Source organism: Monodon monoceros, unplaced genomic scaffold (assembly GCF_005190385.1).
Source record: "Monodon monoceros isolate NGI ecotype Baffin Bay Population unplaced genomic scaffold, NGI_Narwhal_1 Super_Scaffold_4, whole genome shotgun sequence".
Lineage (NCBI taxonomy): Eukaryota > Metazoa > Chordata > Mammalia > Artiodactyla > Monodontidae > Monodon > Monodon monoceros.
This window is the reverse complement of record NW_021703781.1, coordinates 22,138,480-22,149,765: the sequence shown is the minus strand read 5'-3', so window position 1 is coordinate 22,149,765 and position 11,286 is coordinate 22,138,480. Positions and strand designations below refer to the sequence as shown.

At 54.8% G+C, this 11,286-nt stretch overlaps 1 protein-coding gene across 2 annotated transcripts in view; it reads right to left on the bottom strand.

Annotated features, from left to right (window-relative positions):
- The window catches only part of CDH23 (cadherin related 23), a 443,685-nt gene that overhangs the window by 63,779 nt on the left and 368,620 nt on the right, over window positions 1–11,286 (bottom strand). For both annotated transcript variants that reach the window (XM_029245124.1, XM_029245118.1), the window contains 4 exons: window positions 10,383–10,532; window positions 8,921–9,049; window positions 7,866–7,994; window positions 6,501–6,728 (listed from right to left, as the gene is read on the bottom strand). In XM_029245124.1, the coding sequence (XP_029100957.1) occupies window positions 6,501–6,728; window positions 7,866–7,994; window positions 8,921–9,049; window positions 10,383–10,532 (636 nt within the window). The remainder of the gene's footprint in view (window positions 1–6,500; window positions 6,729–7,865; window positions 7,995–8,920; window positions 9,050–10,382; window positions 10,533–11,286) is intronic.

Sequence of the window (11,286 nt, the reverse complement as noted above, 5' to 3'; positions counted from 1 at the left end):
GGCCAGAGCTCCCTCCTACACGCGGCAGCCTGGGATAGAGGGGCTAATGCATCACCTTCTTCACGGAGTGCTCTGTGGTGGGGGAACTGGGAAGACGAGGTGGGGCTGGGGGTTGCAGAGGTCTTATCAGTCTCCACCCCAGCTGGGGCTCTGCGGCCCTGCCTCCTGGAAGAGGCCTTCCTGGGTGACAGCTAGAGCTCTCCAGGGCTGGCCTAACTGTGCTGGGGGCTGGGCTAAGATTGGCTCAGGGAACTCAAAGGGAATAACAATGGCAGAAAGAGGAACTGGGCTTGGCAGCCAGGATGCTAGGTGCAAAGTCCTCTTGAGAAGCTGACACTCACAGCCCTGATCACCATCTGTCCAGCCCACTGAGAGCACTGACCATCTAGCCCTTTCACTGGGCATTCACTGTACCCGCTTTGCATGGTCACCTCTCCTGCATGGACGCTGTGGCTCCCTAACTATTCTGTGAGTTCTATGGTAGGGATCCAATAACAGCCTGCCCTTTGGACCTGGTTGTAGAGCTGATGACTGAAACACAGCCACTGGGTGATGGGCTGAACCAGGATGCCAGGGTTCTGTCCTCTGGACCACTCACGATCGGCAGGGTCACCTCTGACTTTCGGCTAGCTCGAGTTCCCAGCAGCTTCGTCTGGGCTCTCTCCTCAACAGCCATGATGCCCTGAGCTTTTGCAGGCCAACGGGCATGGGTTTCATTTTGTTTTGCGATTCTGATCTCTTGGTATGGCTTCCTGGAATATATGTTAAGAGGGATTCTTATAGAGGGATTCAATATAGTTTAATGAGAAAGTGCTGACATCCGCTAGCAATGCATGCCTTGGGCACAGGATGGGCAAGGCCAGTATATGTTCCATATCTTTGCCTCTCCTGTGATAATACCGTGCTTTCCAAAACGCTTTACCAGGTGTTATTACTTCTTTGGTTCCTACTCCTCCCCACCCCTCCCCTGGAAAACCCTGGAAGGTTTTATTTTCCCATTTGATGCATAGGGAAACTGAGGTTCCCAAAAGTTTGTGTCTTGTCACAATTGAACGTGGAACTGGGACTGAAGCCTGGGTCTCCTGCTTCCCAGGTCTGTGCTCCTTCCTCTGCACTGAAGTGAGTGGCATCACAGGCCAGGACTTGGACTTGCTCACAGTACATACCGGGCCCTGGGGGATGAACCTGTGCCCACAAGCCCGTGGCTCTACTCCTTCCACATCAGTCTTTTCACTCCCCTTCCTGCCTGGCAGCCCTGAAACCACAGGACTCCTGGTGGGCATGGCGGCCCGTGCACCCCACTTGCTTGCAGGAGGGGAATGGGGAGGGGAGAAGCTCATCTATCTGCAGGGCCCCAGGGTCTCCTGGAGGAACTGAACCAGCTGCACGTGTAGCACGTGAGCAGCTGCAGAACCCTCTCAGGAAGCAGGGCTATGGGAAGGGTCTGAACTTAGTCATTGCCGGGCCAGAGAAGGCCGGCTCACTTGGTGTGCAGCACAGGGAAGGGGCCGGGCTGGGGTTTCCTGAGCTTGAGCCAGGGGAAGCAGGCTTCACAAACAGCAGCAGGGTCCAAGTTTAATAAACAGAGGAGCCAAGAGCAGCATCCCCTGCTCAAAGACTTTCATGGGGCTGTTGCTGGCGGCTCTTGTACCAGAAGCGGGTGGTGGGAGATTTTCTGTCTTTCTGCCTGGACAGGTGTCTTCTGCAGGTCCCCACCAGCCTGAGAAGCCAGGGCTGGTTATCTGGGATTGCTAACCTCTGGCTGTGATTCGCACGGCAGGGAGGCCCCCCTCGGGAACCTCCGTCTCCCCATCCCCCTGCCAAGGTACCTCTGTGCCTGGGGCTCAGCTCCTGACCTCCCAGTTGCCTTCCGTCCTTCCTCCCTGGGCCCAGCCCTTCCTCTTGCAGGGGTCTCCTGACGGCCACTTGGACCCCTCCCCCAAGCCTGCCCTCCCTGTCTGTGGCCTGGAGCGAGGCAGAGGGCCGAGGCTGTACTACGACTTCCCCTGCTGGGCGCACACCATTGTGTGACAGGCCTAGGCTGGCCCGGATGCCCCTTGCAGCACAGCTGTTCTGAGCTCCGGGTGATACGGGGCTGAGGGCTGGGTGGGGATGGCCTGGGCTACTTGCAGGAATGTTCTGCTCTCAGGAAACTGTGGGGGAGGGGACCCTAGGGAGTAAAGAAGAGATGGGAGGCCTCGGATATAGGATTTCTCTTGGTTTTAGGGAGACTTTGTAGCCGAATCCCACCCCGCTGCTTAGAAAGCCTCATCCTTTAAGACATGGATGCAAATGCCTTGTCCAGAACCTTCCCTAGCTCCTGGCTCTGACGTCCTAGCATTCTATCACATCCTAGAGTGTCAACTCTCTGTTATGTGTCCACTTCCCCCACTAACTGTAGGCTCCTTGAGGGCAGATCTGTGTCCAACTCATTTCTGACTTCTTGGCCTCTAGAACAGGCCTGGCACATACTTGGTGTTGAATGAATGAATGAATGAAAGAACGAATGAATAACTCTTACTTGCCCTTGTCCAACAGGAAGGCTGGTCCTGTGCCAGTGGGGGCTTGCTTGAACCAGGCAGGTACTTGTAGGTGGGAACAAGAGGATGGCATGTGGGTCTGCCGGGCGTCTCTGGACAAATGTATGCACCCCTATTAAACCACGGTGACCTTTCTTGGAACCTCGAGATGGCTGGTCTGAGGCTTCTCAGGGCTCTGGCTGGTCTAGAAGACGCTGGAGTGATCCTACTTCCTCAACACTCAGCCAGTGAAATCTGCCCAGTAGCAGACAAGGTCCCTCCTCTGGTCCCCTCTGGCTTGGGGGCACTCATGACCCCAGAGTGTTCACTGCCCAGAAGTAACAGCCTGGTCAGTGGCAGCAAACCTTCAAGGGTCCAGCACTCCTCGGAGACAAATGCCAATCATGGAGGGTCACTGGCTGTAGGGCCCTGGCTTAGCTGGGCCAGGAGGGAGTTGGGGGGGGCACTTGGGAAAGTATTGGGACCGGCCCCTGGGGCCTGCCCCAGACAGAATGTGATGAGGATATGTAGGTACAGAGCCCTGCTCTGGCTCTGAATGCTGCCATGGGTCTAGACTACCTGCAGCTCCCTGGACCCACCCCGGATTACCGCTTGGCTCTTAGGCCTTTGCTCAGGTCGATGCCCAGTTCCAGGATATGCTTCCCCCCTTTGCTGTGCTAACTGTGACTGGCTGACAAGACAGCCCAGGTGTCACCTGCCCCGGGAAGTCTTCCCCGAGGCCTTCTCTGTGCCCCATCTGCACCTTGGCCCTGCACAGGGATGTCCTCATCGTCTCCCGTACTCAGCTGCACTTCATCGTGGCAGGACCCGCACTGCCTTCACCTCTGTATCTCTGGGGCCTGGCACATAGAGGGTATTCAGGGGACACTGGCTGAATGAATAAATGAATAAATGAACAAATATGGTCCAGTGCTAAGTTCTCAACAATGCCCCTGTGGTCCCTGTAGCTCTTCACTGTGGTGTCACCAACAAAAATCAAATAAAAGTGATCTTTTCCCATCATGAAGAAGCAGAAAAAAAAATGGAAAGGATGGATACTTTTTTTTTTTTTTTTTGCGGTACGCGGGCCTCTCACTGTTGTGGCCTCTCCCGTTGCGGAGCACAGGCTCCGGACGCGCAGGCTCGGCGGCCATGGCTCACGGGCCCAGCCGCTGCGCGGCACGTGGGATCCTCCCGGACCGAGGCACGAACCCACGTCCCCTGCCTCGGCAGGCGGACTCTCAACCACTGCACCACCAGGGAAGCCCAAGGATGGATACTTTTTGACTTAAAAGTTTTCTCCTTTAAATGTTTTTCCAGCTGGTACCTGATGCTGTTTGTCTGTATTATTATAGTACAGCCCAGGAACCATATACACACATATACATATACCCAATTCCCGATCTTGGTCATCCTGAAGTTGTTTTCTTGGAGCAGAGTTGGTGATGACCAAGATGAGGAAGGTAGACAAAGGGAGACTTCATTTCTCACCACCCAACTTCCCACACTCTTACCAGGGAGCTGGAACAGGCCAAGACCTGCTTCAAGGAGGGCCAGAATGTAAGCGGCCCGCGTGTGAGAAGGCAGTGTTCACAGGTCTCCACCAGGCTAGGGTGGATCTCTAAGGAGAGTTTGGTCAACAGATGAAACTTCTGGCCATGGGGACTAGTCCCAAGTTCTGCAGAGACTGCTTGGGGAGTGGCCCACCATTCGGGGTGGCTAAATGTGGATAGGGTGATTTCACATTTCTCTAATTCTCATTTCTTCTGGGGACCAAAAGGAAACCAGATGTTGCCTCCCGAACTCAGGGTCTTAGAATATTATGGGTCTCACCATCTGCCTCCCTGGAAAACTCTAGGACTATGTGTTATAGAGAAGGGTGGGGAGTGGGGGTAAGAGTGGTGTGTTCACTGGCCTAGGCCAGGATGAAAAAGAGCAGCATGGCGGATGCTATGAGTTGCCCACCTCTTCTTCACTAACAGAGCCCTGCTTTTATTTGAGGCAGTGTTATATGTGGCCCCCAAGTAATTAGCCAAAGGGCAGAGGTGGCTGGCATAGCTCTTCATTATTTTTTGTCATTTCCTGCCTTGAACTCTGACATGATGGCTGGAGCTATAGCAGCCATCTTGCAACCATGAAGGAAAGGCCAAGAAACATTAGCTCTGACATCACTGAGCATGAAATCAATGTTTGTAATTCTCTCTGGAATTGTTGTTATGCGAGAAAAATGCATTCTCATTTCTTTACGAATCCATAGTTAAGTTTCTGTTACTTGTAGTCAAACACATCTGTAAATGCTATTGGAGAGATGACCAAGAAGATGATTCACTCTGAAGCTAGGTGCAGGCAGGGAGGGGTTATGTCAAAACTGAGTCCCTCCATGTCGCCACAATAAATGATACCCCTACCTGTCCTCCTCTCAGTTCGTTACATGCGCCCTGTAAATGCGCCTCCGTTTGGCCCACTGGGTATGACTGGCTGAAGTGATTAGTATTATCCTGGGCTTTTCAGAATGTGGTTTTCTGGGATTGACCCAATTCCACCATCCTCCCCAGAGTCACTCCAGATAAAAAGCCCCGCCCAGGCCTGCTCTGATCCCACAGTCCACAGTGCCACTGCCAAAGGAGAGGACCGGGTCCAACAGAGTCACCTTTGGGGGGTAGAAGGATAGAGCTGAGCCCTCATTTACAATCAGGGTCCCTAGGGTAGACAGATTATACAAATGTCCCCAATCCTTACACCTCCCTGTATCTATACTCTTTGCAACGTGACTTTGCAGTTCATTCCTTCAAAAGAGAGAGTTTATCTCCCCATATTTTGAACCTGGACTGGCCTTGTGACTTGCTTTGGCAAACAGAATGTGGTAGAAATAACCCTGTTCCAGTTCCAAGCCTGGGCCTTGAGAGGCCTTGCATGCTCTGCTCTTTCCCCCGGACCTTTTCTGGCTCCATGAGAACCAGCACTGACCAGCCTTCTGAAAGGGGACAGACAGGTGGCCCAGTTGCCCTGTTATCCCAACTGATGGGCAGCCAACCCCCAAAAGAACAGTCATCCAACCGACACACAGCTGCCCATGCACACATGTGGGAGCCCAGCTGACAGCAGAAGAACCACCCAGCTAAGCCAGGTCTCAATTGCCAGCCTGCAGAATTGGAGCTAAGTCAATGGTTGTTTTATGCCTCTCTGTTTGGTTTATAATGCAGGGTTATTGTGACGAGAGGTAGCTGATACACTCCTCTTCTTCGAGGTTTACCAAGTGCTTCCACAGACAAGAGCTAACTCAATTCCCCAAACACCACCTATGCAGGAGATATTATCTCTCTTTCACAGATGACAAAACCAGTATTCAGAGAGGTTCTGACTTGCTCACAATCACGAAGCCAGCTTACAGTAGACATCGTCATCCCTCAGCCCATCACCCCACACAGCGGCGTCACCATCCAGCCCTGCAGGCCCCGCCTCCTTCTGCAACTTTGTGGACCCTGCACATTGCCTTGGGCAGTGGCCCTACCCATTCGCGCATCAGACTGGACCACGGACGTCAGCGCTTTCCGACCCTGATGTGTTGCCACAGCGTGTCACACCAACGTGAGGCAGGGGAAGCGGCCAGAGGGCACCTTTTCCCATTTGGCACAGAGGCCCCACAGGTACACGGCACAGCTTGGCAGGCGGAGTGGGGACTGGCCAGGCCCTGAGGTTCAGGCTCAATCTGTACCATCCCATAGAGCTGCACTGGGCAAGCAAACACGGCTAAATAGAGGCTGAGTGGCTGCAGAGGTGGGTGAACCGACACCCTAGCTTGGCACACACGGGCCCTCCATAAATACTTGTAGACTGATGGACTCAAGACGCGATAAAGGAGTTGTGGAGGACTCATTGGCGCGTGGCATTCCACTCCCACCCATCTCGTCCCTGTCACACAGAAGGCGGAGCTGCCCCTCCCCCACCCTTCTCTCCCCGAGGCCACCCCCCATCACTCACCGACAGGGTAGGGGTGCCCTCGTCCTCCACGGTGACCACCAGGTGGTAGAAGCTCTGGCGCTCACGGTCGGGTGGTGCAGGCCGCGTGGCAATCTCGCCACTGATGCGGTCCATGCGGAAGGTCATGTCCTCATTGCCCCCAGTGATGTAGTAGGACAGAACGCTGTTGATCCCGATGTCACGGTCAGTGGCTCTCACCTGGACCACAGCGGTACCCCCGCCCACATTCTGGGGGGAGAGCAGGAAAGCGGTCATTCCAGATTCAAGGCCTTTGGGGCAAAGTCTAGCTCCTGTTCCTGAGAGCCCAAGGGCTGCACCTGGACCTCTAGAAAGTTCTGCTCTGACTACCCTGGGGCAACGAGGAGGAAGATAAAGATGACGGTGGCGAACATTCTGTGGGTATCTACTACATGCCGGGGGCCTGAGTGAACTCATCAAATCCTCTCTATAATGCTACAGATTAGGTCAACTCCATTTACAGATGAGAAAACTGAGGTGCCAGGAAGGAATGTGTGCAAATCACACAGCCAGTCAGTGGGAGAGCCAGGGTCTGAGTTGAGGGAGGCCTTCATGAATGTCCAACCGGGCATGATATCCAGCAGTGCCTGGGCAAAAATTCTCCTGACATGACTCAATCTTACTGTTGAGTAATAAATGAGCTGTTTTTACAGATACTGGAAACAAACTTACGGTTGCCAAAGGGGAAATGTGGGGTAACGGATAAATCAGGAACTTGGGATTAACGTGTACACACTACTATATATAAGCTGATAATCAACAAGGACCTACTGTATAGCACAGGTTCTCAATATTCTGTGATAACCTATATAAGAAACTGAAAAAGAATGAAACTGAATCACTTCGCTGTACACCTGAAACTAACACAACATTGTAAATCAACTATATTCCAATACCATTTTTTAAAAATGAGCTGTTTTATTCAAAAGCAGCTCTCCCAGGGTAAACCTCAGTTTCCTGTTGATGGTGAAAGGCCACTTTCTTCTTCCCCTCTCCTTTCCATCCAAACCACAAAAAGTTACCACATTCCAGGACCTGGCCTAGGTGTCAGGGATAGAACCGTGAATGAGTAAGCCACGACCCCACCTCTGTGATCTGACGAACTGTGGATCAGGCAGATACTTACGCGTTTTTGTTTTTTTTTTTTTTCTTTTGGCCACACCACGTGGGATCTTAGTTCCCCAACCAGGGATTGAACCTGCGACCCCTTCGTGGAAGCATGGCGTCTTAACCACTGGACCGCCAGGGAAGTCCCCAGGCGGATATTTAAACAGGTGCGTCACGGTCGGCTCACACCCACTGTCCACTCCAGACGTCCAGCCATATGGGCACCAGAGCCACCCTCACCTCGTTGACGCTGACGTTGTATCCAAAGGGGCTCTCGATCACCGGGGGGTTGTCATTGACATCCAGGATGGTCACCTGCAGGATGTGGTCCTTCTTCCGTGGAGGGGTGCCACGGTCGGATGCCACAACCTGCGAGGAGGGGGATGACTGGAGTCAGGGCTAAAAGGATCAGCAATATGGAGTCCAAATGGGCTGCCTGTTCAGTGGGCGTGGGGGGGACTGAGAGGCCAGAGAGACTTGCTGGCCCATCCCCGCCCCCTGCCCCTTGGGGTGTCCCCAAGGCTTTCACCTTCTGCTCTATGCTGCAAACAACCGTTGCCCAATACTTGTCTGTTTGGTAACCGTCCTTTGCAATCTGACTCTGATGTGCACGGTCTTTACCTCCCCATCCTGCCGCTGACTGTGACCCTGGGCCTGCAACCAGACCCAGGGCTCCTGCCTTTGGCTTCAAGGCCTCTGTTCCATGCACTCAGACCTGGTCTCTGGCCAATAGAGGAACAGTCTCAAATAATCTTTTGGGCAATGAGCTGGAGTCCTAACCATAGCCTGAGCCTGTCCCTAGGAGCCCTGATGTTTCCTGGAGGCCTGTAGAAAGTGTTCTAGAGCTCAGACGCCTGCAGAAGCATGGCCCTGGGGTCCCCAGAGACCCCTCAGGAAACACAGTAGCCTCAGCAGTTCAGCAACAGTGGTGGTCTTCATTATTCCTCACCTCAGCAGAGGAAGCCAGGTTTTTCTGCCCATTGCACAAGAGGGGAAACCGAGGCCCAGACAGAGTAAACAACTTGCCCAAGGTCATACTGTGTCTGTGGAGGAGTCGGCTCTATCAGCTGCCAGGCTTTCTCTCCTGGCTCTGGCAGCAGGCACAGACACCTCTGCTGTTTCCTGCTCTGGGTCCAGAAACCCCTTCCAGGATGCCCTTTCCAGGTCAGCCTCACTCACGCTCTTGGTCCTAAGGGGTGCTGCCTACCCACGGCACTCGGTGACAGCAGGAAGCTGAAAGCCAGGGCGTGCTCATGGGCTGAGCTCTCTTGGGATGGAAGGCAGTTGGCGCTCACCTTGAGGATGTAGTGGTCCAGCTCTTCTCTGTCCAGGGGTCTGGCCACAAACACTTCGCCAATGGAGTCATTGGTGGTGATGATCTCAAAGGCCCCGGCAATGTTGCCAGAGGCCAGGGAGAAGACCACCTGTAAGGGAAGAGAGAGGATGAGGGGCGAGGGGTGAAGAAGCGGGGAGGACCAGCAGCCGGCCAGGCCAGGGAGCACCCTCCCGCCCACCTGAGCCCTCTGCTCAGCCTGGGAGAGTGAGAAGAATGTGTTTTATTCAGAAGTGCTTACATCCTTCAAAATGAGGGTGGCAGGTCCACAGAGTGGGCGCAGGGCCTATGACAGGCTAGGGGTGGGGGTGATGCGAGCATACTGGCCTGGGGCCAGGTGCGAGTCCCACATGAGATTTCCCAGGGCGGGGAAGCACTGAGCCCCCCTGCGGGGAGCAGGCCCGGCCCTGGAGTCACATGGGCTCTGTTCGGCTCTCACAGCGACCCTGTCAAAGGGAGCTGTTCTCTACAGCTCAGAGAGGAGGCTCAGGAACAAGAAGTCACTGGCAAGGTCACACAGCTTGCAAGGGCCCAAGAGAACAAGGATTTGAACCCATAGGCTTCCAACTCCACAGCCAGCATCTCTTGGTCCCCTAGAGGTGTGCAAGCATTTAAAAACCAGTGGAGGGCTTCCCTGGTGGTGCAGTGGTTGAGAGGCTGCCTGCCGATGCGGGGGACGGGGGTTCGTGCCCCAGTCTGGGAGGGTCCCGCGTGCCGCAGAGCGCTGGGCCCGTGAGCCATGGCCGCCGAGCCTGCGCGTCTGGAGCTTGTGCTCCGCAACGGGAGAGGCCACAGCAGTGAGAGGCCCGCGTACCGCAAAATAAATAAATAAGTAAGTAAATAAATAAAAACCAGTGGAAGCCTCCTGAAACACACCTCAATTTGTAGGACAGATCAAAGTGGTGTGAAGACTGGTGCGCTCTGTCACCCCTCTTCCTTGTGCTCAGGGGGTGCCCAAACCTGCCGTGGCGGGGAGCATTTCTTGCCAGGGGACAGGGAGGGGGCCCTGAGAAGCAGGGGGAGGAATGTGATCTCTTGGGGCCCTGGGTCCTCGTGGGGAGGGCTGGCCCAGGGCTGGCACACAGGGGTGAGATGCTGTGTGGTTCATGGATGAGGTGACTAAGGAGTCACTGGGGAAATTAAACCCCCTCTGTGTTCAGCTTGCCACGGGGACTGAGCCGTGGCCAGTCTTGGGCCTCGTGTTCCCTGGACACAAGCAGGGCTGACAGCTTGCACAGCTCTGTCTCCTTCCCTGGACCATGGACTGCGGTGAGGGCAGGGCGGGCCTGCTCAGGGCCCGGCAGAGCCTGGATGACTCTGCTTCCTGCTCAGGGAGGGGATGGCTTTGGAGGTCCCCTCCGGCTGAGGGGCTGTGGGAGCCCCTACTGACAGGGCAGATCTGGACTATCTCACTTGGTGCCCACCTGCCCATTGCTGCCGGCGTCGGGGTCCCGGGCCTTGACAATGGCCACGCGCTGGCCCACGGGGCAGTCCTCGGGCACACTGACGGCCGAGTCGGACGTGAAGTCGAACCGGGGGCTGTTGTCATTCTCGTCCAGCACAGTGATGTAGACCTGGATGTGAACATGGCCAGAGACCTCCCACCTTCTTCCCCTCCCTGACCCCAAACACAGGGTCCCGCTGTGGGCCCAGTGGGGACGGGACCTCCAATCAGTTCCAGAAGGTCAGCAAGCTTTCAGAGCCTGCCTAGGCCAACCCTGACTTTACACGGAGGCCCTGAACGCATTTCTTCTAGAAGTCTGGTGGGGGAGGGCTGCACACACTCAAGTGCTGGGGCCTGGCGGGGGGACTCAGAGGTGGTGGGGCCTTGGAGAACTGGAAGGCATGGGCCCTGGCTAAAGGAAACGGAGGCTACTCGGCTCCAGATCCGTGAGGGTGTGTCAGCCTGGCATGGGCAGAGCTTCCTGTTTTTCAAAAGGAACTAGGAATCCAGATTTTTATGTGGAATTAGGTGGTGATAGTAAAAAAAAATTTTTTTTTGCGGGCCAGCTAAAACACTTCTGGCAACCATATACTGCCCAAAGGCCTCTTCACTTTCACCTTTAGATTAGAGGAAAGGAAACAGGGCTCAGGAGCAGGAGAGGGGTCACAAGGTGGCTTGGTGGTCCCAGTGGGGAGAGGGCAGACGGGGAAGAGAGGGGAATTTCCAACTACCAGATAGAAACAGGGAACATGCAAGTTGCACGCAAAGAGCACATTGTTTTGTGTCTGCAGCTCAGGCTTCCCCTGCAGGGTTTGAATAGCAAGCCTGGAGAGAAGGCCTGGCTGGGGTGCAGCTTCCAGCCCATGGATGGCCATGGGCCACAC